At 36.9% G+C, this 26604-nt stretch overlaps 2 protein-coding genes across 4 annotated transcripts in view; both read left to right on the top strand.

Moving 5' to 3' along the window:
* Positions 1 to 23301, top strand: part of LOC106861291 (macrophage mannose receptor 1-like) — a 33604-nt gene extending 10303 nt beyond the window's left edge. Inside the window, exons 10-30 of one of the 2 annotated variants that reach the window (XM_088161000.1) lie at positions 42 to 157; positions 448 to 596; positions 3312 to 3511; positions 5164 to 5291; positions 5913 to 6000; positions 7224 to 7368; positions 8424 to 8459; positions 8580 to 8755; positions 9280 to 9347; positions 10949 to 11049; positions 12020 to 12156; positions 13165 to 13279; positions 13786 to 13982; positions 15168 to 15258; positions 16587 to 16819; positions 17635 to 17800; positions 18856 to 19008; positions 19439 to 19555; positions 19761 to 19922; positions 21958 to 21990; positions 22567 to 23301. In XM_088161000.1, coding sequence (XP_088017126.1) covers positions 42 to 157; positions 448 to 596; positions 3312 to 3511; positions 5164 to 5291; positions 5913 to 6000; positions 7224 to 7368; positions 8424 to 8459; positions 8580 to 8755; positions 9280 to 9347; positions 10949 to 11049; positions 12020 to 12156; positions 13165 to 13279; positions 13786 to 13982; positions 15168 to 15258; positions 16587 to 16819; positions 17635 to 17800; positions 18856 to 19008; positions 19439 to 19555; positions 19761 to 19922; positions 21958 to 21990; positions 22567 to 22736 — 2781 coding nt within the window. In that variant the 3' untranslated portion in view covers positions 22737 to 23301. Of the gene's footprint in view, positions 1 to 41; positions 158 to 447; positions 597 to 3311; positions 3512 to 5163; positions 5292 to 5912; positions 6001 to 7223; positions 7369 to 8423; positions 8460 to 8579; positions 8756 to 9279; positions 9348 to 10948; positions 11050 to 12019; positions 12157 to 13164; positions 13280 to 13785; positions 13983 to 15167; positions 15259 to 16586; positions 16820 to 17634; positions 17801 to 18855; positions 19009 to 19438; positions 19556 to 19749; positions 19923 to 21957; positions 21991 to 22566 lie in introns of those variants that run through there. The other variant, XM_088161006.1, reaches the window with a different exon arrangement.
* A 2131-nt stretch (positions 23302 to 25432) lies between these two features.
* The window catches only part of LOC106861298 (macrophage mannose receptor 1-like), a 33195-nt gene continuing 32023 nt past the window's right edge, over positions 25433 to 26604 (top strand). For both annotated transcript variants that reach the window (XM_014889593.2, XM_088161031.1), the window contains exon 1: positions 25433 to 25618. In XM_014889593.2, coding sequence (XP_014745079.2) covers positions 25558 to 25618 — 61 coding nt within the window. In that variant the 5' untranslated portion in view covers positions 25433 to 25557. The remainder of the gene's footprint in view (positions 25619 to 26604) is intronic.

Raw genomic sequence — 26604 nt, 5'->3', positions numbered from 1 at the left:
ATTATTTAAATTTGTAAGAAAATCCTAAAACCATGTTACAGGGCTGGAGAAGATATGGGACCTACTGCTATTTTATTGGACATGTTCCAGCAACATTTTCAGAAGCAAAAACCACTTGTGAAGGAGAAGAAGGTTACTTAGCCACAGTTGAAAGTAGGTATGATAATGACTTTTTCTTCACTTTTAAATAGCTGAAGATTGTATTTTATGAAATATTCCTAGAAAACACCAAGTAGCAAAGTGGTTAAGTAACAGATGAGGTGTCTAGTTGAATAACAAAAAGGTCTTGCTTTTTTTGTTGTTTCTATGGAATCTGAATCCTATGGAGAGTCTTCTCCTCCAGTCTGAAGGGAGGAATAGGAGCAAAAATTCCATCATCACATTAGACTAGCAGGATTTGGGTAAACTACTTTGTTTTCACTTGGGTCTTTATGATGCCTTTGACAGGTATGAACAAGCCTATCTGACTAGTCTTGTTGGGCTGAGACCTGAGAAATATTTCTGGCTTGGACTCTCTGATGTGCAGGATCGAGGCACTTTCAGCTGGGCCAATGGTGAAGCTGTGTCCTTCACACACTGGGATGCAGGAATGCCTGGTAGGTGCTGAGAGGAGGGATGGTGGATGCTCTCTGAAACTGTAGTTCCTTTTTAAGTTCCATGGGTAATGTCCTCTAAATTTCATGTTTTAAATTTTTGGCATATTTTACAAGTACTTGCAGTTTTCAAATCCCATATTCTAATTTCAAAGGGAAAATTTTAAACTGCAGTTTTATATTAGGACATCTGTTATATTTACCCATTAGGTTAACTTTTATCCCATCTTCACAGGGAGATAAAAGGAGTTACAAACGAGTCCTGAGACTATTCCACACTTCTCCTCCTAGCATGAGAGACGAGTTTGAAACAGACCAACTGTAATATGGATTTTAGTTAGAATTCCAAACTCAAAGTATCAAAAAATCATTATGCCATTATTATTTTTATGTGTGATACTAAGAAAACTGCATGAATGGGTTCATACTGTGCAGAAAGCACAGAAAACAAATTTCATTATGCCGTGAGGAAATCTGCTCTCCATGGGATATTCTATGTTCGTCTTAGTGATCATTTGTCTGAAGATTTTCTTGAAAACCTTCAGTGAGGTTATTAAATAAAAAAAATTAAAAATTATGAAAGACATAGACTAATAAAATCTTAGCAAATGCCATAAGATGCCATGGAGTCTATGGTGTCAGAAGATGATCAGAGTATGAAGAGAGCACTCAGAGGTCATGTTAAGGAGTCTTCCTTCTCTGACCATCCAAGTGCCACTCTGGAGTCACACTCACACCGCCTGAGCTGGGACCCAGGTTTCCTCAGATGTTTTGATCCCTAAAATAATTCAATCATGGTGCAATAATAAAATAATAAAATAACAGCTTGAGCTGAGTGCCTCCAAGGAGGGTCCATGAACAAAGGAAACCCTGGGATTTTTTACCCTCACAGTCTAAATGCAGTAATGTCTGGGGTTCTTGGCCCCTGCCAAGTTATTTGGTGTCCATTCACCTGGCTGGACACTGGTGTCTGTGCCCTTTGCTATGGAAAGGGTGAGCACCAGTTCACAGCCCTTTGCCTTGGGTCCCAACACCCAGAGCTCCATCTCTATTGGCACTGCAGCTTGCAAACCAAACCACCTGCAGCAAATACATTCCTCAACAGTCAGCCCGGAACAGTAAAGAGAAATACATTTCCTTGCATCTGTGTACATTGAGAAGAAAATGGACTTTCTGTGCTGGAAAGTTTCTTCCTGAGGGTATGTTTGGAGAGTCGATTTCAGGCTGAAATATCAAGAAAATAGATTATGGAGGAAATTGATAGCATGAAGTCAGGAATAAGCATGGCTGCAAAAGTATCCAGGAACTCTTAAGATTACATAAAATAAATCCTTTTCTTTAATATGTAACTTCCTGGTAAAGCTGCCTTGATATCTAAGCTTTGCAAAAAGACAAATTTAGTGCTAACATTTAAAATGGTTACAGGGAGATATGGGGAAATACAGATGAATGAGTCATTAGTAAATTAGCTGAATCTTTAATAAAGGAGTTATAGTGGGAAAGATACATGAAACCACTTCTGGAAAGGGAGATCATGCTTACAGATCTCACAGAGCTCCACACAGAAGGTGAAAGCATATGAACGTGGGAAATCTAGTAAGTGTGGTCTATCTCAATTGCCCAAAAGCCTTTCAGCTAATCTAACCTAACACAGAAAAGTTCTTACAGGAATAAAAATACTGATAAAAAGGCACTGCCTGGAAGGTGGATTTTTGTTTTATGGAGGCTATTTTTTACTGGGGAAGTGTGTTCACCAACATAACCTGTGCCAAAGCCCATGCTGTTCAATATATTTGCAGACCATCTGGAAAATGTGCAATAGTGAGGTGACAAAATTTGCTGATGAGAGTAAATTATTTCTGATAGCAAAGTTTTCTGTGAGAAAACTCAGGAGAGTATCAGGAGAATAAGTGAGCATGATCAGTATAACAGTGGGTGAACTTTGATGCAGGTAAAGGATGCTCTTAGGAACAAACACATGCCTTGAATTGCCATAAAATGATAGATTTATAGCTAGATTTCATTTCAGCTCTGGCACCATGTAGATAGGTCCACTAAAACATCAGGTCTGTGCCCAACAGAAATTAAAAAAACCCAAACCAAACAAACAAAAAAACCCCAAATAAAATGTTAAAAATACTTACGAAATTAAGAAAGAGCACAAATGAACCATTAAAAAAGCCCATTTTGTGCATTTGACTGCATCTTGTGTGATTTAGGCAGCTCTGTTTCCCTCTGAGAGAGCAATCTAAAATTACAGCAAATATAATGGGATAAGTTTCATCCTGAAGCTGTCTAGGTTTGCACACCTGCCCTCTGTATGCACCAGTGGGGTTGTTGCCATCTATGTGAAAACCACTCGTGACTAAGTATCTCATGTAAAGCAAGCTTAACATAAATAGAAATGAGATTCTCATTTGAAAACATAAGATTTCACTATAAAGACTCTTACTCTACTTTCTACCCAAAGAATTAATTATGCAGGACATTCAAAATGTTAAAAAAAATAAAGTAGGATTCTATACTGATCATGACATCCTCGAACAGAAAATACTACTCTGCTTGTATGAAAACCACCTAAAATATAAATTTCTTTTTCAAATGTTATTGCATGTCAAAAAGTGAATGGCTGCTGCTCAAAGATTTTGACAAAGAACTAAATAATTCACACTTTAGAAAATATTCAACATGTTTGTTTTGGGTTTTTTTCTCATGAAGGAAATAATCCAGGATGTGTAGCCATGAGAACTGGGACTGCAGCTGGATTATGGGATGTTCTTGACTGTGAGACAAAGCAAAAATATATTTGTAAGCAGTGGGCAAAGGGTGCAACAGTTCCACCTGTTCCAACTACTGCTCTGGTCCCTACATGCCCTGAAGGTTGGGTATTAAACAACCATGGAAATTCCTGTTTTAAAGTAAGTGCCTAAATAGTTAAAAGAAGTAGCTTGGTTGGGGAAAAAAAAATAAAAAAGAAAACAAACAACAAACAAACAAAAACAAACAAACAAACGAAAGAAAACAAGAAAAAAGGAAAAAGGAACTGGCATTTTCATTTTGTAATATCTGAGATTGGGATTGAGCAAAAAAAAAAGCAAACCAAAACTCTTCTCAGGAAATTATCTATGAGAGGGGAGAAACTAAGGAAGAAAGATGAGGTTGAAGGGAGGGAAGGGAAGGGAGGGGAGAAGGGCACAGGAAAGAAAATGAGGAAGTTTGTGCTTCAGGAGTTGAAGGAACTTGAGCAGGAAATGGAAGCGGAACATAAATATCAAGGCCCAAGAAAGACGAGGAAAGGAAAGGAAAGGAAAGGAAAGGAAAGGAAAGGAAAGGAAAGGAAAGGAAAGGAAAGGAAAGGAAAGGAAAGGAAAGGAAAGGAAAGGAAAGGAAAGGAAAGGAAAGGAAAGGAAAGGAAAGGAAAGGAAAGGAAAGGAAAGGAAAGGAAAGGAAAGGAAAGGAAAGGAAAGGAAAGGAAAGGAAAGGAAAAAGAGAAAAGGAGACGAGAAAAGTCAGGAAACAACTCCATATTAAAATTATTACAAGGAAAATGTCAAAAACAGCTGGAGTAGCAAAGCTGGTTTGTTGGTGCTGCTCTTTATGTTAGTTGTGCAAAGATGTGGTTTTTGTCTGAGATGTGACAGTTCAGGGAATGAACAGAGAAACAGCGAAGTGCAGCCTCCAGCAGCACAATGCCTAAGGCTGGACTTGCCTAAAATCAGGACATTACCCCATTAAAAAAAGGATAAAAAGTCACATGAAAGGTTTATTAAACCAGTGTTTATGAAAGACATTGACTTGAGAGTTTCTGATGCAGAGCTACAGATAACTTGTGTTTGAATTACAGTCAGCTATATCTGAGCAGACATTGAAAAAGAGTTTGAAGAGGAAATGAGTGTAATGTGTGAACAGTGATTTAGTATCATGCAAAGTTGGAATGTGCTAAGTGTATGATATTTTTATCACTTTATTGAATTAATGAGTCCTTTTCCTTTTGCTTTTTCTTTATATTTTTTCTTTTTTCTTCATTTCTTTCAAATTCATCTGGAAAGCTATTTATTTGGGCTCCTTTATCCCCAAATCACAATATTTTTTAACTTTGGTCAAATCTGTGTTTCTTGTCTCTTCAGCTAGTTAGACATCATACTGCAAATGTAGAGTGAGAGTTGTAAATTACCATGAGGTCGTTCTTTGCCTGAATCTTCAGACTCCTCCCAGACCATTTTGCCTCTCCACCACAGTTACTCTTCTTTCCCTTCACATTGAAGTTGGCTTGGGCCCTCCTCCAGTTAAAGCAAATTAAAGGGAGTTGGGAAGATCCTTTTCCCCTTCTAGCAGTTCCTTTTTCTTTTTTTTTCTTTGTTTTCTCCTTTTCTTTACTTTTTTTTTTTTTTTTTTGTTAAACCACTCTGCTAAGTAGGTAGGCAATTCTAGTGTAAAAATTCTAGGGAGAGAGTAGGAAATACTGTTTCTCTTATGGACTTTTAGTTGGCTCATATGAAACCTCATTTATGTTTAAGCAAGACTATATTTCTTTTATAATTGTAACATGTATATATTAATTTCTCCACAGTGTTTTTGCAGATCAAAAACTAGAAAGAAATCATGGTTTGAAGCTCGAGATTTTTGCAGACAATTAGGAGGGGATCTGGCCACCATTAACACGAAGGAGGAGTCACCATTACTAATCAAAGCAATAAGGTGGGAATTTGATGTGTGCTTATTCTAGCAGATTTAAAGACTTTTCCTATGAACTATTATGAATGAGCCTAGATGATTCCCAAAACTTATGGATTCCTCAAAAGCCAAATGACCTATGATACATTAAAATTCATCTATTCAGTACTTTTTTAACCTTTTCATGGAAAAAAAAAGAGTGATTTGTGTCAAAATTTGAGAAAAATTTTGGAAGACCTCCACCAGTATAGTGATTACTAGATAGAGTATATCTAGATATAGATACTATATAGATACTAGATACAGAAAATGTGATCAGTGTATCTACTGTTGAAGTAGATATGTATCTACCTTGCAGTGGTCAGTGCCGAAACCACTTTTTGAATCTGTGAAGGTTTTCCCTAAGTAAATAGCGCATTAGCGAAATACATGATCAATACTACTAATAAGTTTGATAACTAAGCTATTGACACTGAACAACAGAAATATTACATTTCTATAAAAAACATGTATATGCACTTCACCAGAGGTAATAGGGAAATTTGCAACTGCTTTTACAAAGTGCTCTAGAAAGTTCAACAATGTATTTCTGGATTTTTTTTGTGCTGATGTTTGCACGCTGCTCTGCCCTGTAATTTCTTTCAGAACCACTCACTGTGGGTGGGAAGCAGTTTGGCTTGGTATATTTTCCTTGAATCCAGATGAAGGATTTGCCTGGAGTGATGGCTCTCCAGTGAGTATTTTAATTTTTCATCGTATCTCTTTGCTTAAGATACTTTGGTATTTGTACATATACTTTTTGCCTTTTTGCCTTTTTGCTGTTATCCTCATTAAAGAAAACACCAATCCTATAAACATTCATGTAGCTGCAAATCTGTACTGTTATGACTTATATCACAGCTAAACATTTTAATACATGGAAATTATCTGTATCTCATCAGAATCTGTAGGTCTCTGTGTAACACTCCAATTTATTTTCATTTCCAAGAGGATAATATTTACACCTAAGGTCAAAACATAAAAATTCATTATACTGTACCATGTATCCTGTCTCTGGTAAAAACATCTAAAGAGCTAATAAAACAGCAATCATGTTTCCCAGTATACTCCTGAATCCCCCAGTAAGTGCTGGCTCAGGGTCTTTTAGAATTGGAACTCATATCTGTAATTTTAATTTATTTATTTCTGGGACTTTATCCAATCATCTCTTGAGCCCATGCAAATATCTACAGTTGTGCAAAACATTTCTGCAGAATTCTACTCTTTATTACCCTCCATTTACTACTACACTCTGTTCTTTAGGGGTTTTGTTTAACACAAGCAAGGACCTTTTATCTTATCCTGTTCACATTACTTTCCATAAAGGTTTCAGAAGGGATGTTATCAAGAATTCTTGACAATATAATAAGTAGGTTGTATCACATGGGTCTGCCCCATTTGGTGTCAGTTTCTTCAAAGGAAACTCCTCTAGATTTGTAGGATGTGACTTCCCTCCCATCCTCATAAACCTCAGGGAAGGGAAAAAATAATGCTGAATTGATGCAAAACATGGTCACTGCCACCAGACAGGTGTTGGACAATGTAATTTTGAGCCAGGCCAGATGTGGAGTGGAAAGTACCCTGTCTGCACATGATTAGTGTGAGTGATATGAGGGTAAAGTTCATAGCTAGGCACAGTTCATTAGAAACAATTCCTTTGCCTGATTCTCTTCTGTCTGTGTCTATAGCTCAGGGCACAAACAAGAGGAAAAGATCTCCATGGCAAGACAGCCATGTCTGAACACTGACATCATTGGCTCACTCTAAAATCCTTATATCTATAGCTTTCCCTGCATTGCCAGCTCTTTTTAGCTAAAACCAGATTCTTTGAGAAAAAACAATTAGTTTCTGTTTTCCAGTGGAAAGTACATCTACCGAAACAGATGAAAAGAGTAACAAAATTGATTTCTTCTCTAGGTGAGGTACACAAACTGGGATGATAGTTCAAGGAATTCAGGACGACGCAAGTTTTGTGGCTCATTGCATTATGCAAGATATTCTGAACGATGGTCTCTCTTGGTGTGCCAAGTACAGCAAAGCTGGGTTTGCCAAATAAAACAAGGTAGATTTCTTCTCTTTTGGCAAGATTAAAAAGCTTTAATAAGTAGTTGCTTTCTAAGTTAAGTTACTGGAGGAAGAGACAAAATTTTGAAGAACTGTCTTTTCCAAATGGAGGTCAAGGGCATTAAGTAACATATTATGGGAAAAGATTTTTCAATTGTGGATAATAGCAATGAATTGATGGGGTTTTTATACATAAATTAGGGTGTATAAATGATCCATGTATTGCAAGATTACAAAAATGTTTAATATTAAGAAGCTTTTGCTTTTATTTTTGTAATGTTGGAGGTAAGGAGTTTTAAGGGCTTGTATTTTATTCCTTACAATATTGGTTTTTATACTAACACAGGTGAAGCTAAAAATCAAGTATGATATATTTGTCAGATTTGTTGGTACTTCAGGATCTCCTGTAGAATTATTCAGGATTCTACAGCTTTTGGAAAATCAATGGTTCACAGCAGTGCTATTTCTTTTCCTATCCCAACCAGAAATAACTCACAGTCAGTATATGTGTGTATATATATCTGTATATAAATATAAATATAAATATATGTACATAAAATATATATATAGATACATGTACATAAAGTCATAAATCCTTTTGCAATGAATATTACTCAGAGAGTTCTTTTGATAGAGATATAATAAATCTAGTGGAAATTTTCTCCCTCTGTATGAAAATACTCCCAGGTGAATTATGGAATATCTACTGATGGATCAGTAAAGGAGCCGTATGCCACAGTTTAAAGTGCTTCAGATAAATCTACTGCAACTTACAGGCAGGAAGAGCAATTTTCCATTGCCTTGCAGGAATCTGATTCAGCCAAAGCTATGGCTTTGCTGATGTGAAGCATAGTTTATGATATAAAGTTAAAGTAGACGACTTTGCATATTGAGCAGTGTGAAGGTGAACTGTGTGGCTAAGCCTGCTTGCTAGTCAGTGGCAAAGGTGTGGAGAATCCTGCTCTGTTCCTCACTCTTCTTGCAGTCAGTCTACAAGCTACATGATAACACATTGCAGAGATGCAACATGCCTTCTATTTTCTTCTTTTGCAGGAGCGTCATTAAAACCTGAACCCATTGACACATATGGTAGGTATTTGTATATATTTATTTTTATTATTCATATTTTTTTCCCTGAAATTGTTATTCTAAAAAAACCTTTTGTGTTCTACGCATATAGAATTTAAAGGTACCTTATTTATCTTCCAGAATATAAAACCACTGCAGATGGATGGGTCATATATGAAGATAAGCTCTACTATATCAGCAAAGAACAGGTTTCCATGGAAAGAGCCCAAGAGTTTTGCAGGGAGAATTCTGCAGACCTAGCTGTTGTTAATAGTAACAGTGAGAGAAGGTTCCTAACGAGAGCACTGAAAGAAAATGTAAGATTCATTATAAACAGACAGTCTAAAGTAGAAACGCTTTTGACAATCTGCTTGTAAAACTTGAGTTGTCTCAGAAGCAAGCCATCAGCATTTTCCCTAATGAAATATCCCCAAATGCACCCTTTGATCCCGTGGGATTTGGCCTCTCCTGCTCTGTGCCTGCTGCACTGATGCAGTTGACAGGAAGATTGATGCAGGAAGGTCCCAATGCTCTTGGGAAGCAGCTGGACTTTGAGGGAGAATAAAAAAGGAATACCAGTTTCTGACTCAAAATCTGCTTCTTTTCTCCTCCCTCCTAAGGGCCTTCAGTGCTGCAGGTCTTGGCTTGGATGTCCCAGATAAAATCCTGACTTCTGTGCCTGGGCATATAAACATGATGCTGTGGTTAATTGCAAGCAGGTTCTTTTCTGCTGTGCACTTCAGTGGCTGCTCTGTGGAACTAATCAATGGTGTATCAATTTCTGCTTGTTTTGCTTCAAAGATTTATTTTTTTTAATTGAAATAGTGTCTTTCTGATTTAGGAGAGCTACCAGAGAGAGCAAATAGGTTACTTCATTGGTCTAAGAGTGAGCCTTGATAAAAAGTTCAGGTAAGTTAGGATGATCAGTGCAGCTTCTAACATGTAGAAAAAATAGAATATTTTATGCAGCTGGAGGTACTGAATATGTTCTCTTGAAGGTCTGAAGACTGTTCCACATGCTATGTATAAAGCAAAATGGAATAGTCCTAAATAGTCCCAATAGTTTTGCCCAAAATTAAATAGTGAAAGAACCTTCTCTCCTTGAGTAAGCACTTAGCTAAAGAAAAGCTTAGCAGCTCTACTGTCCATACACAATTTCTCAAATTTCTTCCAGAGATTTGCTCCATAAATTGGAGTGGTACTTCACTATGCTGAATTTTATACCTATAAATGTACACACATGCACTTAAAACATCATAGGGTTTCACTTCCTTATGCTTTTTATCTATCTATCTATCTATCTATCTATCTATCTATCTATCTATCTATCAGAGGAGTTCTCCAGAGTTAGGAAGACACAGGCAATGAGTATAAAAAGCTGTCTTTGCAAACTACTGTTCCAGGAGAAAAGTCAGCAGAAATTTATAGTACAAAAGCAGCAACAAGTATTCTGGAAAGACTGACACACAAACCAACTCAAAACTAAACTAAGAGATATCAAAGAGCATGATGCCTTTTGGAAAAGGTGGTTACCTTCCTACTTACTAGTTAGGACATTTCTGGGATGTGAAAAAATATGCTTCTGAGGTTGACCTGGAAAAGGTTAGAGGAGATTTGAATTTAACTTTTCTATTTTAATGTATGTATGTATGTAAATCACTTACCTTGAGAAGGGCAGAAGAGGAGTGGGAAGAGAAGTTGATAGTGACTGAGTTGGTGGACGCCTTTAACCTCCTGATATAGTAGTCAAACTAGGGACATAGAGTGTTCCATGGATCCAGTGAGAATCTCCTTTATTCAGATCAATTGTATCAGTAGCAGAAAGACATCGATGAGACAGCTGAATTTCTTTCCCACTTCATGCCTACTGATTTAATACTGATTAAAATGTGGTGACAAGCTCTTCTTCCTTTAATAACAATATATTAAAGTAAAAAGCAGGTAAACATGGAAAAAAATTCAACTTTGGTACCTTAGAAAGGACGGTTTTAAAGTTGACAGAATATCCCTTAGTTTAGAGAAAGATAGAACACCACCACCCCACTTCCTCCCCTCCAAAGAGCAGGGTGAAATCCACAGAAAAATATTTTCATACTTGTGTTTGCCTATGAAATCAGCAGGAATGCTCAGACTGAGAAGAACTATATTAAGTAGGAATACAATAGTCATTGTAATAATTTAAGATAAAATTTTAATATCCTTCTCTGTATTATGTGTTATGAATAACTGATTTTGATTTCTCTTATTAAATGTTGTTAAAACAATCCTGGCCATTAACAGAAAATATGCTTGGTATATTCTTTTTCTATTTTGCAACCAGAAAGATTTTACAGAGATTTCTTCAAATTATAATAATCAAGTAAAGAAAGGGAAATCTCTAACAGCACCTTCCACTTTAGCCAGTTTCCATGAATTCTGATAGACATTCTGAGTCATGAGACGTTCATTAAAACTATCATATCACAACTGAAGGTATTAATTAATAGCTACTTGTATATCTTTTCTTTAAGCTGGATTGATGGAACTCCAGTAACCTATGTGGCCTGGGCTCCTAATGAACCCAACTTTGCAAATAATGAGGAAAATTGTGTGGTAATGCTGTCAGAGCATGGTAAGTGACAATACAAAACCATTAGGTTTTATTTGTCTCTGCTTGGATTATAACTGATGATGTCAAACATTACACAATCTTTGGTAGCTGTTTTCTGCAATTTCTTTCCAGTGACAAACCAACACAATGCAGTAACTCTTCCCTGTCATGGGACCACCAGCCATGGAAGTGTCTACGTCCTTAGAATGGGGATATTTCAGTAACATGAGTAATTTAAAGCAGATGTTTCTTTCTGGGCTTGTAAGGTTGATATTGCACCTTTTTACAGGGCTTTTCACTACTTCTTTTAGTAAAAATTTGAATTGTCTATCTTCTCTACCATGAATTTAAGGAAACATTTATAGCGGCTACAGGAAATGGAATCTGAAGGTACGAGTCAACGAGGAAAGAAAAAAAAATACATCTATAGTCCTAAGATATGTTTACAAGTACACTGAAATGCAAATTTCTTGCAAATCCTAGAGTTCTGTTTCCTCTTTGGTCTATTTCTGCAACTTAATAAGGCTAATGGGAATTTAGTATATAAGTATTGATCTCTCAATTTATGATTTACGAAGAATTCATGCAGTATGTTTGAACATTGTATTGTGACACTAGATTGATCTGGTATTTTCTATCTCATCCATTTCTGATCCATTTTCTTTTCAAATTTGCTTACTGGTGTATTTACCCTGCTGCCTGCAATGTGATGATGCCAGAGCTCAAAAAATACCCATAAACAGGTATAGACACAGTGGAGAGAGCTCTGAACGAGGAGCAGATGGGCCAGGGAGCTCAAATTAACTACAAGGGGCTACAGTGCTGTTACTGTTAGAGCTTATTTGAAGGTGCCATGGTTACTTTGCCTTCAGATCAAGCTGAAACCTGAAATACAAAATAGAGAAAATTGTATTTATTTAAAAAAAAGAAAAAAGTGATGAATTATTATTACTAAATATTAAATACTATAACATACTGATTTTTTTTTCAGGCTTATGGAATGACATTAACTGTGGTTCTGCCAATAAATTTATATGTGAAAAACATAACAGTTCTATTAATTCAACATTACCTTCTCCATTGCCTCCCGGAGGATGTCCAGAAAGTTGGATATTTTTTAACAATAAGGTATGTCAACAAATATCTTCAGTAAATTATGCAAAGCAGTAGAACTGAAAAGAAAATCCTGAAAACCTCACATTTTTAATGAATATAAAGTAAATGTGGAGAGTAATTACTTAGTCTAAAACGTGCAGACTGGATGGCTGGGCTTTTTTTGAGGTGACAATAGACATTTAACTTTGCAGAGAAATACAGTAAAAGTAGATGTATGCTGAATATATTTCAGAGAGCATAGTTTGTGCAGGCTTAAAATACACCGTTGTGGTTTAAGAAAACCTCTCCTCCTTTCTTCATGTATATTATTTTGTTTAGAAATGCAAGTTTGTAATAGTTAACCTTGTAAAAAGCCTGGAAAGGTTTATAAAGAATGTATTTGAACAATCCCTTTGGCCTGTAGGGGTTCACAAAGCTTTTAATTCAGAAACATGATGCCAAACTACAATTGTTTTGAGTACAGCTTTGCATTCACAGTCTGGAAGCCCTCATTGCTGTAAGAGAAGAGTTTTTGAGTTGAAGCTCCATCTACCAAAGGCTATTTTGTCTACTTTATGTAGATATAATAGCACTGTGCTGCTATTGCATCCTCAGAATGTCAGGATATTTCATATCCTTTGGCAGGATGAACAGTTGTAACCACAGTCATCAGAAGGAGAACAAAGTACAGTAGAGATTATTCCCTGCAGCTGTGTCACCCAAGGCACATTTTCTTGGTTTCAAATGATGCTTTTATTACTGCAGGAAGAAGGCAGATGAAAATGTGAGAAGTGATTATGTACTTGACCTCATTACAATCAGTTCATTTGATACCAGACTCCCAGATTACACCTTGTGCAATGAGGGGAGATAAGTGTGTGCCTGGGTAGACATCCTGACTTTCTACTCTTGAGCTCTGTCACTCATTCTAGCCCTGATTTATTTTTCTGCAGAAAAGTACATCTTAGACGTAATTGATAATATTCACATACAATAGTTCCAGTCTTTGCCAGTTTGAAAAAATGCTTGATTTGTTTCCAGTGTTTCAAAGTATTTGCTTCCAATGCAACAAGAACTCTCATGTGGCATGCTGCACGAGATATTTGCTTCGATTTGGGAGGAAACCTGGCTGCTATACCAAATGAACAAGTGCAAGGTATGTATATGGGCTCTATTGAAAGAAAAAAAAATCTCAATCTCTCAGTAAAGAAACTACTATACTCTCCAATATAGAATATGGGACTACCTGACGAAAATTTTTTATTAGCCAGGTCAGTCCATGGTTTTTTTTAACTTCAAACTGCAAGGCAATAGCTAAAATTATTACATATAAGAAATAAACTTTGTTTCTAGTTCTTTCAGCTGCTTGGTTTTCATGAAACTTCCAGTGTGTTCTGAGGGTGGTTGCACAGGTCTCTCATGCTGACAGAAATCTGTATTTCCTGCCTCTCTCGCAGGCAATAGGATTTCCTGAAACCCTATGTGTGCATACACAGTGAGGAAGGGATGCTTATCTAAACATTTAATTAACGGCAGATGCTCACTGTAGTGGAAAATGTTATCCTTTTATTATGTACCCCACTCTGGGCTTTTGCATATTTTCCCTCTTTTGTGCAAGCCTTGATGAGCTTTCCTTAATGAGAAATCTTTGCTTCTCCCCAGCTTTCCTTTTCTATCATTTGAAGTATGCCACAACTAATGTTTGGATTGGGCTGAATGATATCAACAGAGAGTCCACATTCCTTTGGACAGACGGAAGCTCTGTTTCCTACACCAACTGGGTTAACGATGCACCAGGAAAACAGCAAAGCTACTTTGACTTTTATGAGTTTGAAATGTTGACAGATGATACTCTGGAGGTACAGGAAATTTAAGTAACATGTGTACCTTGGGCAGCTTGTTGATTTTCCTAAATGAAAAGTTACAGAAGAAGTAATAGGATGATGAAACAAGTCCTTTTGTAAGCACAATGGGGTTTAGCAAGTAATCTGATAATGATTCCAAATACACCCCAATGTTCGGCAAAGGTTCTTTAGAAGGGGGATTTTAAGCCTTCCATGTGAACTACTGCAAAAAAACAGCTCTTTAAAAGAAGCTCGGAGAAACTTCTATCACTTCCTCCCCAAACTGCATTAATGCAAATAATAAAGCTGCAATACCAAACACAGAGAAGATATGAAAAATGAAAATTAAGGTTTTTTGATGCAACAATAATTTGGCTGTGTACATGTCCCACTTCTGGCTAATGTGTTCCCACACTACTTTACTCATTTCTGATGGTACAAATTGATAACTTCAGTGAAATTACTTTCTCTGGTGAAACTCAGCCTCTTTTCCAAAAAGTGGTTATTTCTGAGGAAATGTTTGGCAGTTATTCACCCAAGATTTTTAATATCAACCATCACTCAACTTGTTGATGACTAAAATTTATTTAAATCAGCATAAAGGAGAAACTTGGATGACATGCCAAAAGACTGCCACGGCCAACTTGAAATCGGGGGAGTAATGAAGGAAATGCTGGAGCAATTAAACATAAAGAAGTAAAGAGAAAATGTTTTGTTGCATCTGATTATGGTAATTTGGTGACGACTATAAAAAACCAGCAAAGAGCATCTGCTTTCTGCAAGAGAGTCTGCTTCAGTTAGACTAGAGCTCTTAATAGTATTTCTTGTATTGTTTTCCTCATTGATAAAAATGTTTTGAAGCAGATCTACATAACTGTAAATTAGAACTGAGATTTATTATAGGTACTTTAATAATTTATGCAGCCATTATAGGGTTCTTATTAAAACTGGTAAAATGGGTTTTAATTGACTTCTTTCAAACCTTAACTGGTACCAGTGGAAGCCTGGTTCAAATTTAAGGGGTCACTAATAAACATCAGATGAAGCTCCTTGGCAGAAACTGAGGAAATTTGAACTAATTACAGAGGTGTTCAATGAGCTCCTCTCTGCCATCAGGCCTGCACTAGCAGTACAGGAGCTTCAGCTCATCCCCTCCTCATTGCCTTTTGTAATGGTTGTGCCTCTTCCCCTCCCCTTCAGACAGACTGTGTCTTCATCACGAAGTCAGATGGGAAATGGAAAGATGATAGCTGTGACAATGAAAGAGGCTACGTGTGCCAGATGAATTCACGTGAGTTCTGCTCAACCCAGTCTCCTAAAGGAAAAGAATACCTTGGTTAGATAAGATGAATATATAACCTGATGTGATTTCTTCCAGCTTGAGTCACATTCTGAATCTCAGGATTTCAGAGCTCCATCAGTGTTAAGCCAGTGCTATGTTTAAAACACAATTTGTTTCACAGAAATTTGTGAAGATGAACCATTATCTTAATTGGGCTTTTGTACCTAATCATGAATAATACTAGAGAATAATAAGTTAATTTTTTTTCCTCAGCAAAGTATAAGATGTTCAGGCATCCTGTCTAAGTGCTGTATAAATCATGTTCTTGCAGTGATCTTCCCATTCTCTTGGATGAATCTGAGGAGACCATTAAATCTTCTCTATTTCTACTGAATGCCATATGATGTCAATCAAAATATACAGCTTCTTGCATGTGCCTTTATTGTAGAAGAATATTGGTTTGTTTTATTTTACACCAAAATGAGTAATGAATGCTGACTCCTCTCCTGCAGAATTTTAATTATACAAATCCCAGCTGCCCAAGCATATAGTGGAAGCAGAGAAGGCAAAGCACAGATAACAAAACAATTTTGCTTCAACTTTATTGAAGTAAAAATTATTCCCTGATCCCTCACTTCAGTCAGTTCCTGCATCTTGTTCACTCTCAGCACAGCTGACATATTTGCAAGAAGACCCTCTCCCTGCACAGCAAATATGTAGTTTTATGGAGGCATTTTTAATTTTCTTGATCCCAGCTTCAGCTCTTCTGAATACATTTACAATTACGGTGGAAATATACACTGCCTGACTCAGACATGACAGCCCTTACAGACAGGCCAACAACTTGGAGTTAACAGTGGTGATCAATTAACATCAGGTCTCAAAGTCTTAGGCTGAGACTATGGATTACAACAGTTAATGCATCAAATGACTTGTCCTAAATCCTATCCACCAGTGATCAGAAGCAAATGTATACTCGGATATTCAGATTTAGTGACATAACTTAAAGCACAGAATCTGAAATATGCAATTTAGGAGTCTGAGTCTGGACCAGTCAAATCTATAGCAAGTATACTCTACTGCAGGGCATCCAGGATTTCACTCTTTTTGTTATATTAACAAATGCTCCATGTCTTCAAAGTTATTTTCAGGACTTTTTTGGGGTTTGGGGGGATTTTATTAGGTTTGTTTGTTTGGTTTTTTTTGTTTTTGTTTTGTTTTGTTCATGAGCTTAAAAATATATTTTGACTGGGACCTTTAGACCAATTTTTTTATAGCTTGCAAGCTACAGAAGAGCAATGTGTTATAAATTTATCCATTCAGTTTTTCCTCCATAGTTCCCTCACAGCCTGAAGTACCAACAACAAACCCAGCCTCTGGCTTTACTCGTTATGGTGACAGTAGCTATTCAATAGTTTCATCTGAAATGCAATGGGAAGAGGCCAGAAAAAATTGTCAAGACAAATCTGCAGAACTTGCCAGCATTTCAGATGCCTACATCCATTCATTCTTGTGGATCCAGATGCTGAAATATGGAAAACCTGTATGGATTGGTCTTAACAGCAATATGGTAAGTGCTGAAAAGATGGGAGGGGCAGCTGCTCAGGGTAATTTCCTGCTCTAATAGTCCTCTGGATGACCAGTTTAGAACAGTGGAATAATTGTATTCTGCATGGCTTCACTGTGTAAATGAATAAAAATCTAGGGGTACTGTTAGAATTACCCAAGGATTTTCATCCATCAAATGGAATGAAGAATCACAGAAAAGGTTATGCAAGAAGCAAAAGATGAAAGTAGAAAATTCTAGAAACAGTAAAGGAAGTCAAGCTGCAGAGTGAGAGTCAGAAAGTGCAACTATCATGAAGTGACTGTTGGCTGTCCTGAAAGTCAAACACTGTGATACACAGGGGGATACTTAGAGCTATTATTATATTAATAGAAGTTACTGTGAGTATTAGGGAGATATTTTAAGATTTAAGCTAACTGTTTAATGTCAACTAATCTTTATGCACAAATAGTTCCCAATTTTAATCTAAATAAAGCAGAGCAGAGAGGACAAATTCTCTGTAATTGCTTCTCTTGATGTAGGATTTACTAAATGACCTAAGATGGCCCCATGTGACTTTCTTGCCATATTGTAGAAGTTTGTTACTTCAGAAAAAACCCTCCCAAAAGCAATGTAGTGTTGAACACTATTCATATGTAGTTCTTGTGTAACTCAAATTGCCCAGTGGCATTGCTTAGAACAGTGAATGGGGTCTAAAAAAATGGCACTTTTTTCTGAAAATATCAAATGGACATATGATTATATTTTCACTATATATTTGTGTGACAGAACTTTTATGTTAAAAAAATAATCTATTACCAGAATTCTTTTGTTTTCAGACTGGTAGCTATTACAAATGGACCAATAACTGGAAAACCAGGTACACAAAATGGGCAGCAGGGGAACCAAAGGAGAACAATGCTTGTGTTTACCTCGATCTTGATGGTACTTGGAAAACAGCATCTTGCAATGAAAGCTACTTTTCAGTTTGCATGATATCAGATGGTAAGTAAAGGCATGGAACAATTTTAAAGACACATTCCTAATTCCATGAGCCTGCTTAATCCTGGCGGCTTTGCTCTTGCCTGGGCTACCCCTGCAGAGGACTAAACTTCGGGTTAGCACCTACTTCCCAGAAGAATTTTGATGTTTGCTATTGGAGGATATATGAATTTAGGCACAGGAAAGGCTTTTGTGCCAATCTATATGGCTGCAGTGCAGTTATGGTAAAGCTGTTTCCATAAGATGAAGCTCTATCTTCAAGGTATATCTTGCTCTTTACAAGACATGACCATAAATCACGACTCTGTGTGTAATATCAGTATGTGCTGGGTTTGTGCACTGACTCTGTGAACTTCAGCTGAGGCAGCTCACACACCAGTGTCACTGAGCTGAAATAAAAGCAAAAGTTCCACTTCTATTCACTATTGCTAGAGCTAAAACTGTAAAAGCCTTGGCAATGTGAATGTTACTTTAACTCTTTGCAGATACATGCAGAGGCATGTTTACACCTAGATTTTGTAGAATCATGCTGTTTTCCCTCCTTTGTGTTTTAAGACTGCATGCATTTGGTCTGCTTATGCAGTGCAAGAGCTATAGATCCATCAAAGTGAATTGGAGTTGCACCCATGATCAGAAAGAGTCTGACTTGGCAGAGGCATGCTCCACTGATGGCTTTTTTTTTCTATAAAGTGACAGCATGAAGAGACCAAGCAGCCAGATAACATGGGAGCGTGGTATTAATGATTCATTAGCCTACAATAGCTTTCTGTGTTGTGATAATGAAAATTTGAGATTTGTACCCTCCCTCAGGGTTTGCTTTCCTCACAGTGCTGCCAGGGCAGTTAGTTAGATGTTGCAGGATGCAATTTGATTCCTTGTCCTGAGAAATGTGATTTGAGAAATAAGATGTTTCACACTTTTGACTGCTTGGCACTCCCTGTTGTTGGAGTAGATGTCCAGACAGATAAAGCTGGGTGAGAGAAATCCCACACTATTTACACACATATCACAGATGACTCACAATGCTACATCAGTTTCATACCATGTGGCTTCTCTAGAGATAGCTCCTACTGATCCTGCTGAGCTGCCTGGAGACTGTCCTGAAGCAGATGAGCTCCAAGCTTGGATCCCTTACCATGATCACTGCTACTACCTTGAAGCATCAGCTGGGAGAACCTGGGCACTGGCATCCCTTGAGTGTGCTCGCTTAGGTGAGAGCCTTCATTATCAACTAAAAAGATTTGTACCAGTGTTTACACAAAACTAACATAAAAATGTAAAGATTTTGATTAAAAAATAAAAAAATATTTTTTTTTACCTACTAAGCTGTTCTAAGGCTGGCACAATGAAAACAAGCTGACATGAGTGACTTTGTGCAGCCTTCTGTCCTCTCAGGTCTGCAGCTTCCCTGTGCATGAGTTCCCATCAGCTCCTGGCTTGTGGGATACAATCCTGGGCCAGCAGTGGTGGGCACAGCCTCTCAGTACCTTCAGGTCATTGGCTTCTGCAAGAAGCAGTGGAGAGACCAACAGAGCAGCATTAATACTGCCAGGAGCTGTTGTTTGTACAGACTAAAAAGAGGAGGTCATTACAGTGGTTGCTCACTTAGGTTATGGCTATTTGCTTATTAATGCCTTTCAGGAGCTTCCTTGGTTTCAGTAGGAAACATGGATGAATCTCACTTTCTGACTAATAAAATTCAACCACTTGGAAATAAAGTAGGAGGCTTTTGGATAGGACTTTACAGGAATGTGGAAGGTATGTCCTAATTTCAATTTTTAATGGAAAAATGCATTGCTAAGTTGACAAAATTGAAGATTATTGTAATTTTACAAAAAATATGGGTTTCTTCTGAAGAGTGGCTTGCTATAGATATTTAAAGTAAATTGCTGAGCTAAGGAGTTAAAATATTAATGAAATAGATAAGTTTTGATTTTTTTTTCCTCTGCGAGTTGCTCTGTAGGCCAGTGGTTGTGGCTAGATAATGCTGTCCTGGACTTTGTTAACTGGGAAGAGAAAACGTTCAGTGAGGACCATCAGTGTGTGGAAATAACTGCACCATCTGGCTATTGGGACAAAAGTGATTGCTCTGCTGAAAAAGGATTTATCTGCAAAAAACCCAAAGGTAAGTCTTCAGTGTGTCAGCCCTTAGTGACAGGACAGATCTGTTCACTAGTAACTGCTAAAGCCCTTCACCACAGGTTTGGAAGAAATTCCTGGAAGTTATGTTTAGCATATCCCACTTCTCTAACCATTTGTAGTTGCCTATTTTTGCAGACTGCAAGCTCTCCACATCACTGTCTACAGTCACATGGGAATTCAGTAATATCCTGCAGCCTAGGTTGAGAATGAAACATTCAGAAACTTTTGAGTGCCTAGCACAGGCATTGATATGGCACCTGTGCAAGGGTATGACTGTTCCAAGAATTGATTATTGTACCTATTATTATATCCTTGCAAAGAGGAATCATTGTGAAGAATCAGTCTTCCTCTTCCAGCTTGTTATTCTCAAAAAATATATTACTTCCCAATTTACCAAACTGGCTTTATATTGGCCCTGATTCAGTAATGCCTCAGGAATTCTAAGAGGTCACCTGTTTGTATTGTAATAATGATATGAGGAATACTTCCCTTCTGAACGAAAACTTCAAGTCATTAGAGAAGCTGTCTTATCAGCATTTTTAGAAAATTTCACACAATGCACTATATATCAGACTAATGCTTCAGAGATAAAGCACAGCATTAATTATTCCCAAGTGGAGACACAAAGGAAATTATTTGCAAGAAAGCAGTATCATTTTTTTCTTCTAACTTAGATGCTAAAAGTCAGTCTATCTAACCTAAAAAAAATGGTAGGTAAGTTAAACATTTTCACTTTCTTTTGTAGTAGCTGTGAGATCAGGTTTTCCAGTTTTTTGCATTTTGCATTGTTCCCAGTACCCAAATCATGGGTAGCATTTCTGTCCTATTTTGAAAACCTGAAAAAAAAAAAAAAGAAAATAATAAAAAAGAGTAAAGGCAAAGGCTTGCTTTAAAGATAGTTTTAAGATTCTGTTATTCGGATGAAAAGCTGAAAAAAATTTATTTCAATGCTAAAGGCGTTGCAAGACAAGACATGGTAGGTGGTGAAAAAATAACTGAAAATTTGGGGTTAGCATTTACTCATTTTCCAAGTAGTCTTTAACTAGAAAAAGATGCTGAACTGTAACCAAGAAATAGTCATCTCCCCTGCATTATTAATTTCTATGCTTAAATCTGCACATGCCCACGGCAGTAAATCAATTAATTCCTATTAAAGACTTAGTAAAAACATCCAAGTTACATTCCATCCTACATAGTACTAAAATAATAAGGAATCTCTAAAGTTCATCCATTGAATCATACTGTGTTGCCATATGTACTATTTCCTGCTTTAGTAGGGATTACTCTTTTGTATCTATTCATTTTGCATTCTTCTTTGCTTTAACTTTACATTTTACCTTTATAAATTCTCCTCTGGGTACCAAGGGTGTTTGCAAACTGTAACGTAGAGGAGCCAAGATGAGAAATATTTTCATGATAATTTAGAAATCTTTAATTCTATGTGTATAATTCTTCATTTCTGAGTGCCAAACTAGTTTTATTTGCACTTCTTTAACAGCAACAAGACAATGTTATAAAGGTATTTGCATTTTTCTCTTTCTCTGTCTTACACAGAGGCAAATAGGACGATTACTCATGTGATTCAGTAGGCGTTTTCTTGGGAAGATGTGTAGAAATCAAAAATTTTCTAACAGCTAGACATGCAGATGCTCTCAAAATATGCCATGTAAAACTAATCTCCAGAGTGATACATCATGTTCTTAGTACATTAAAATTAATATTTCAGGAAAAATGTGAAGAGGTATTTTGAATGAACATAGAAAAGAGTCAGTATTTTAATGTTGGCAATATAAAAACAATATAAAGTTTCAAAAGTGGAGAAAGTAATTTTAAGTAGGAAGGTGAAAACTTAGCAATGTATTTTTTGCATCAATTTGTTACCTTTTATAGCAGACATAAATGTTACTAATGCAATGGTAGAACTGCAGGGGTTTTTGTTCTTGTACTATTTTTGCAAACAGTCAAATGTATGGATTCTAATAAAATGTCATATGATTTCTCTCTGATATTCATTGAAGTTGAGCCAAATGGGAGTCCTATAAAGCAAAAAGGTAAGAGCTTTCATAAGAAAATTCAGGAAAATCTAAATAAAATTAGTTTTCCCAAACCATGCTTTTTTTAGAGAACAAGTCCTACTGAGGGTTGCAGGGTTATCAATCACTCCTGGTAACCCCACATGCCCAAGAGCACTCCTCTGTTCTTGGCTAACAGGACTGCTGGCAAGCTCAGCAGTGACCAGGACAGCTACAGAGGGCTTTAACCTTTAACTGGGCTGTTGGAAAATATGTAGATGTATATGAAAGTTTCTTCCAAAGATATTGTTGTAAAATGTGTAACATAAAAATACTGTGAAACTGATTTCCAATAGTTAGCGTCCCATATCCATCTAGAGCATACATTTTTATTAACTTCTTGCAAACATCCACTGCATGCATTGTACATCCTGTACTCCAGATCCACTAAAACCATATTTGCTTTAGGAACAGAGACCTGACTACTGATTAGCAACAATTCAGGGTTCAGATTTACAGCCCTCAAGTTCAGGTAGAAGAGGGCATCTCCTTTTCATGTTGTGTGTGGAAATAAAAACTATTATGGTTTCTCACAGTTATATGGATTCATTTCAGGCAAGGAAAAGAACGAAGGGACTCGCCCACCTGTTCATGTCTCTGTTTGGCCACTCATTTTCTTGGCTGTTCTAACTGTTTTTGGAGCGGGCATGGCAGCCTATTTCTACAAAAGAAAAAGACAAAACCAGCTCTCAACAGATTCTGGCAGTGAAACACTATTAAAATGATGTATTGGTGACTGAAGAATTGGTAAGAATGGGTCCTGTGGCACGTTGCTTGGAGCAGCAAGTTACTGAAATTTTAAAGTTTGATGTTATAGTGTCAAGGTGTTCTCAAGTGCCTTAGCAAGGATGGTCATACTAAAAAACTTGTCAAAAACAAACACATGTACTGAAAAAGGACAATGAAAATCAACTAGTTAGAATGAATGTCCAATAAAGAGTGTGAATGCCATTTAGGACTGCACTGCTGTGACCTTGTGGACACTAAAAATCTTAAAAATTAGAACCTCTTTTACAAACTTGAACTCATTTAACCCCACAATCTTCACTGCATCAGACCTGTACTTTTATTGTTCCTTATGGCTAAATCCTATTACACTTATTAAACTGCTTCATAATCTTTTCTCAAAACTTTGGGATAGAAAACCTTGTCATGTTCATTTTCTGCTATGGAAAGCAGTTCATGTGAGTAAAGAATATCAAGACCAGGTATAAGTTGTAATAATTTTTCAATTCAATAATGTGATTTTTAACTGTATTATGTTTACTTACATGAATTAAAATATTCTTACCCTGACATTTTTGTTTCTTTTTGTTAATGCTTTGAAATAAATAAATAAGTTTTCTATTAGTATAATTTTCAGCTTCAGCATTCCCTGTGAATCAAGTGAGGGGAAAGGGGAAGCACAATAACTCTTTTGTCAATAACAAGGAGGGCTTTTCTCCTCTCCGCTTTGAATTCAGCTTGAATAAGCACCAACTTCACATTTTTAAATGCAAGAAAAAGGAACTGAAAGCTAAGAAATGTAGCAGATGGTTCTGCACTAGAAGTCTGCAAGAGAGTAAATTTTAGATGTCAGAAAAACAGTAGAAAATACTAGAAGATATCTTTTAACTGAGTTGTGAATACAATTAAGTAACTAAACACTATGAGAAAGAGTGCTTAGCAGATATCCCCAGGAAATCGCCTGCCTCCCCAGGCTGCACAGTCTATTGAACAAGCTGGAAAACTGGGGAGGAAAAAAACCAACAAAAAACCCAAACAACTAATGAAGTTGCTTTCCTTTCCTGAACTCCCGTTTTTCCTGGTGTAAATACAAGCAAGAGTGCAGGACACTGGTGAGAACACATTATTGCACAAAGTGTTATGCAGCACACGAGATACTGACCCCAAAAAGTTTGCAACTGATATGAAGCTGGTTGGCCGTGCCAAAGAGGGAGCTCTGAAGTCCTCAGTTCCTCTTTCAGCCTGCCCCTCTGTCTGCATTAATCTTTCCCCACCACTGTAGCCCAGGATGAATCCTCACAAGCATTCATTTACACAAGAGGGAGAAGAAAGCCCAGCTTGAGCTGGATCCAGGCTGGCACTTAGTGAGGCAAATGAGAGAACTTGGAAGGAATTGTGTCCTCCAGGTATTTTCCCTTGGGATTTCCTTTGTCAGAGCAATTTAATCTTGTTATTTGAGATGTATCTGAAATAGGTTTACTCAGGAAGCTCCACTTCCATTTGTGCCCCACCACACTGGTGCCTGTGACACCATTCAGCTCCGTGAGTTAGAGCTACTCTTGTAAGCCTTGCTCACACTAAGCCCTCCCTTAATGTGACCTGCAAATAAAATAGTTATAATTAAACAATTCATTCAATTCCTAATTTTGCTGAAATCCAGACTTTTTTTTCAGAAAATATTTTTCTCTCTTACTACCAAGCCAAGTCAAAAATTTGTCCGGTTCTTGCAATAATTTTCCCCAACACTCTTTTAAAAATAAAAGCAATGATAGTTGCTCCTCCTATGACATCTACTGTTCAGCTTCTATATATATTTCACTACTGGCTATTTCACTTCTTGATTTTTTTCAATTTTGTTGTCACAACTTCTTTTAATTTCACTGATGTAAATAAACAGAAGGAACAGCAGGACTTGTGGACATTTGCAGTAGGGCTTTGCAGCATATTTGTACATAAACTGCCATGCTGATACAAGTCTTCAGATGAACACTTTGCTCACAGGTTAAAAGGACCTTTTCCAAATTAGTTTGTCTTTGGCTTTGTCCTAAAACAGCCTCATTAGGAATTTATCAGATAGATAAACACATCCTTTTACTTGGTAAAGTATTAAAGTATTCCAGGCAAAAGTTTCCTTTCTGTTCCAGGGAAGTTTACTACTAGACTACAGCGTTGAACATCTTCATTTTTTCAGGTCTTTGACAAGCAATTATGAACAGCCCAGCTCTAAAATGGAATCAAATAAACCAGTGTAATGATACTAAATTTGCCTCCAAGAAAGCAAGAACTCATAATGCACCAAAAATTGCAGTTTCTGTAAAGTTTGCTCTCTTTCTTCTACTTATATAGTGCTGTGACATTATTGCAATGCATTGAACCACTGGGATTTTGTCTGTTTGTTTCTGAGATGTAAGGGTTTTAAAACTGAGGGTTTTAATTGATGATATTTCACTGCAGATTCCTTGTCCCCGTTTCAAAAGTTGCTTTTCCAGGTCTGTTCTGTGTAGCACCCCAACAACTAACCTGTATTAATATTATCAATGTCATAGAAGATTACAAAGCTTCTACCTCTAGTTACAAGGATGGAGACTTCAGTTTTGGAAGGGACTTGCTCTTCAGAGAGCAGTATTTACAGTTTGCACTCCAGTTATTTCAAAATACCATGTGACAAGACATTTCCTTATTTAGAGTGCAGAGCTTTATCCATCAACTTGTTGACACAGACAAGAACCCGTTACTATTTAGAGAGACAAGGATTTTTATATATCGCCAATCTTCTATTCCAATTCTTGGTAGAAGAATGAGAAGCAAGTTACATTTGCAATGAGTTTCTCTGGGTTTCTAGTTTTTCTTTCCCTCATGCAATGTTCACTGCAGTCATCAGGTAAGTTTCCTGTTAGTTTTGTATTAAACTAGATATGAAAATGCTTTACCTTGGGCAGCTTTACAGTTTTAATGCATAGATTGATTATTTTATATGTTTTATCAGATTTGATACATGATCTAAAGAGTATGTTAGGTACCCTGGCAGTTCTTGATTCACAGAATAAACGGACGGATGTGCATAGAGATGATGGAAAAATTGAGGTAGTAAGAGATGGATCTTTACACTGGAATTTATTTCACTGGAAATATTAAATCAGACAGCATTGTATGGGAGGGAAATGAAAGATGAGGGAGCATGGACCTCTTTTCATTTACCTTCCTCCCTGGTGCAGTGATCAGTTGAGGGATTTACATATTTACACAATAACTGCGAGTTTCTGCCCCATGACATGAAGTATGAAAAGGAAGAACTGGCTCCTCCCCTCCAGCCTCACCAAACTAGAAGAACAATTCTACTCTGAAGATGTTTATCAGCCATTGGGCATAGTTATAGAGAGAAAATTAAAAAGCAATGTGTGGATAACTGAGTGGAGAAACGAGTTTGCATGAATGTGAGACTGAGTCTGTTCAGAAATTTCACAATAAAAGAACATTCCCACTATACTCTAAAAATATGAGGCATTATTAACCTTAAAGACTGAGTTCAGGATGAATCTGCAAGACTTCTCCAAGTGGAGAAATGTGCAAGTGAAACCTAAGATTTTCACTATGTAAATATGCTCATGACAATGTGGTCTGTATTTTCTCTGGTCAGCCACCCTTTTTCTTTCAACAGTTAAGGAATATATGGGGTGAAAGAGTGATTATGGATAGAGTAATCAAGCAAATGAAGCAAATTTATTGAGCTGTGCAGAAAACAAAAATGCAGTGAACTCACTGTTGTTTTAGTTTGCAGTTTTTCTCTCTTCAGGAACCACAATGCATCAGAAACTTTTCATCACAGAATTTGATTTGCCCACAGTGTATATATATCAAATTCTAACC

Source organism: Sturnus vulgaris, chromosome 1, assembly GCF_052056855.1.
Source record: "Sturnus vulgaris isolate bStuVul1 chromosome 1, bStuVul1.hap1, whole genome shotgun sequence".
NCBI classification, from domain to species: Eukaryota; Metazoa; Chordata; class Aves; order Passeriformes; family Sturnidae; genus Sturnus; species Sturnus vulgaris.
The sequence above is the reverse complement of the archived record's forward strand: the minus strand, read 5'-3'. Positions and strand labels throughout refer to the sequence as shown.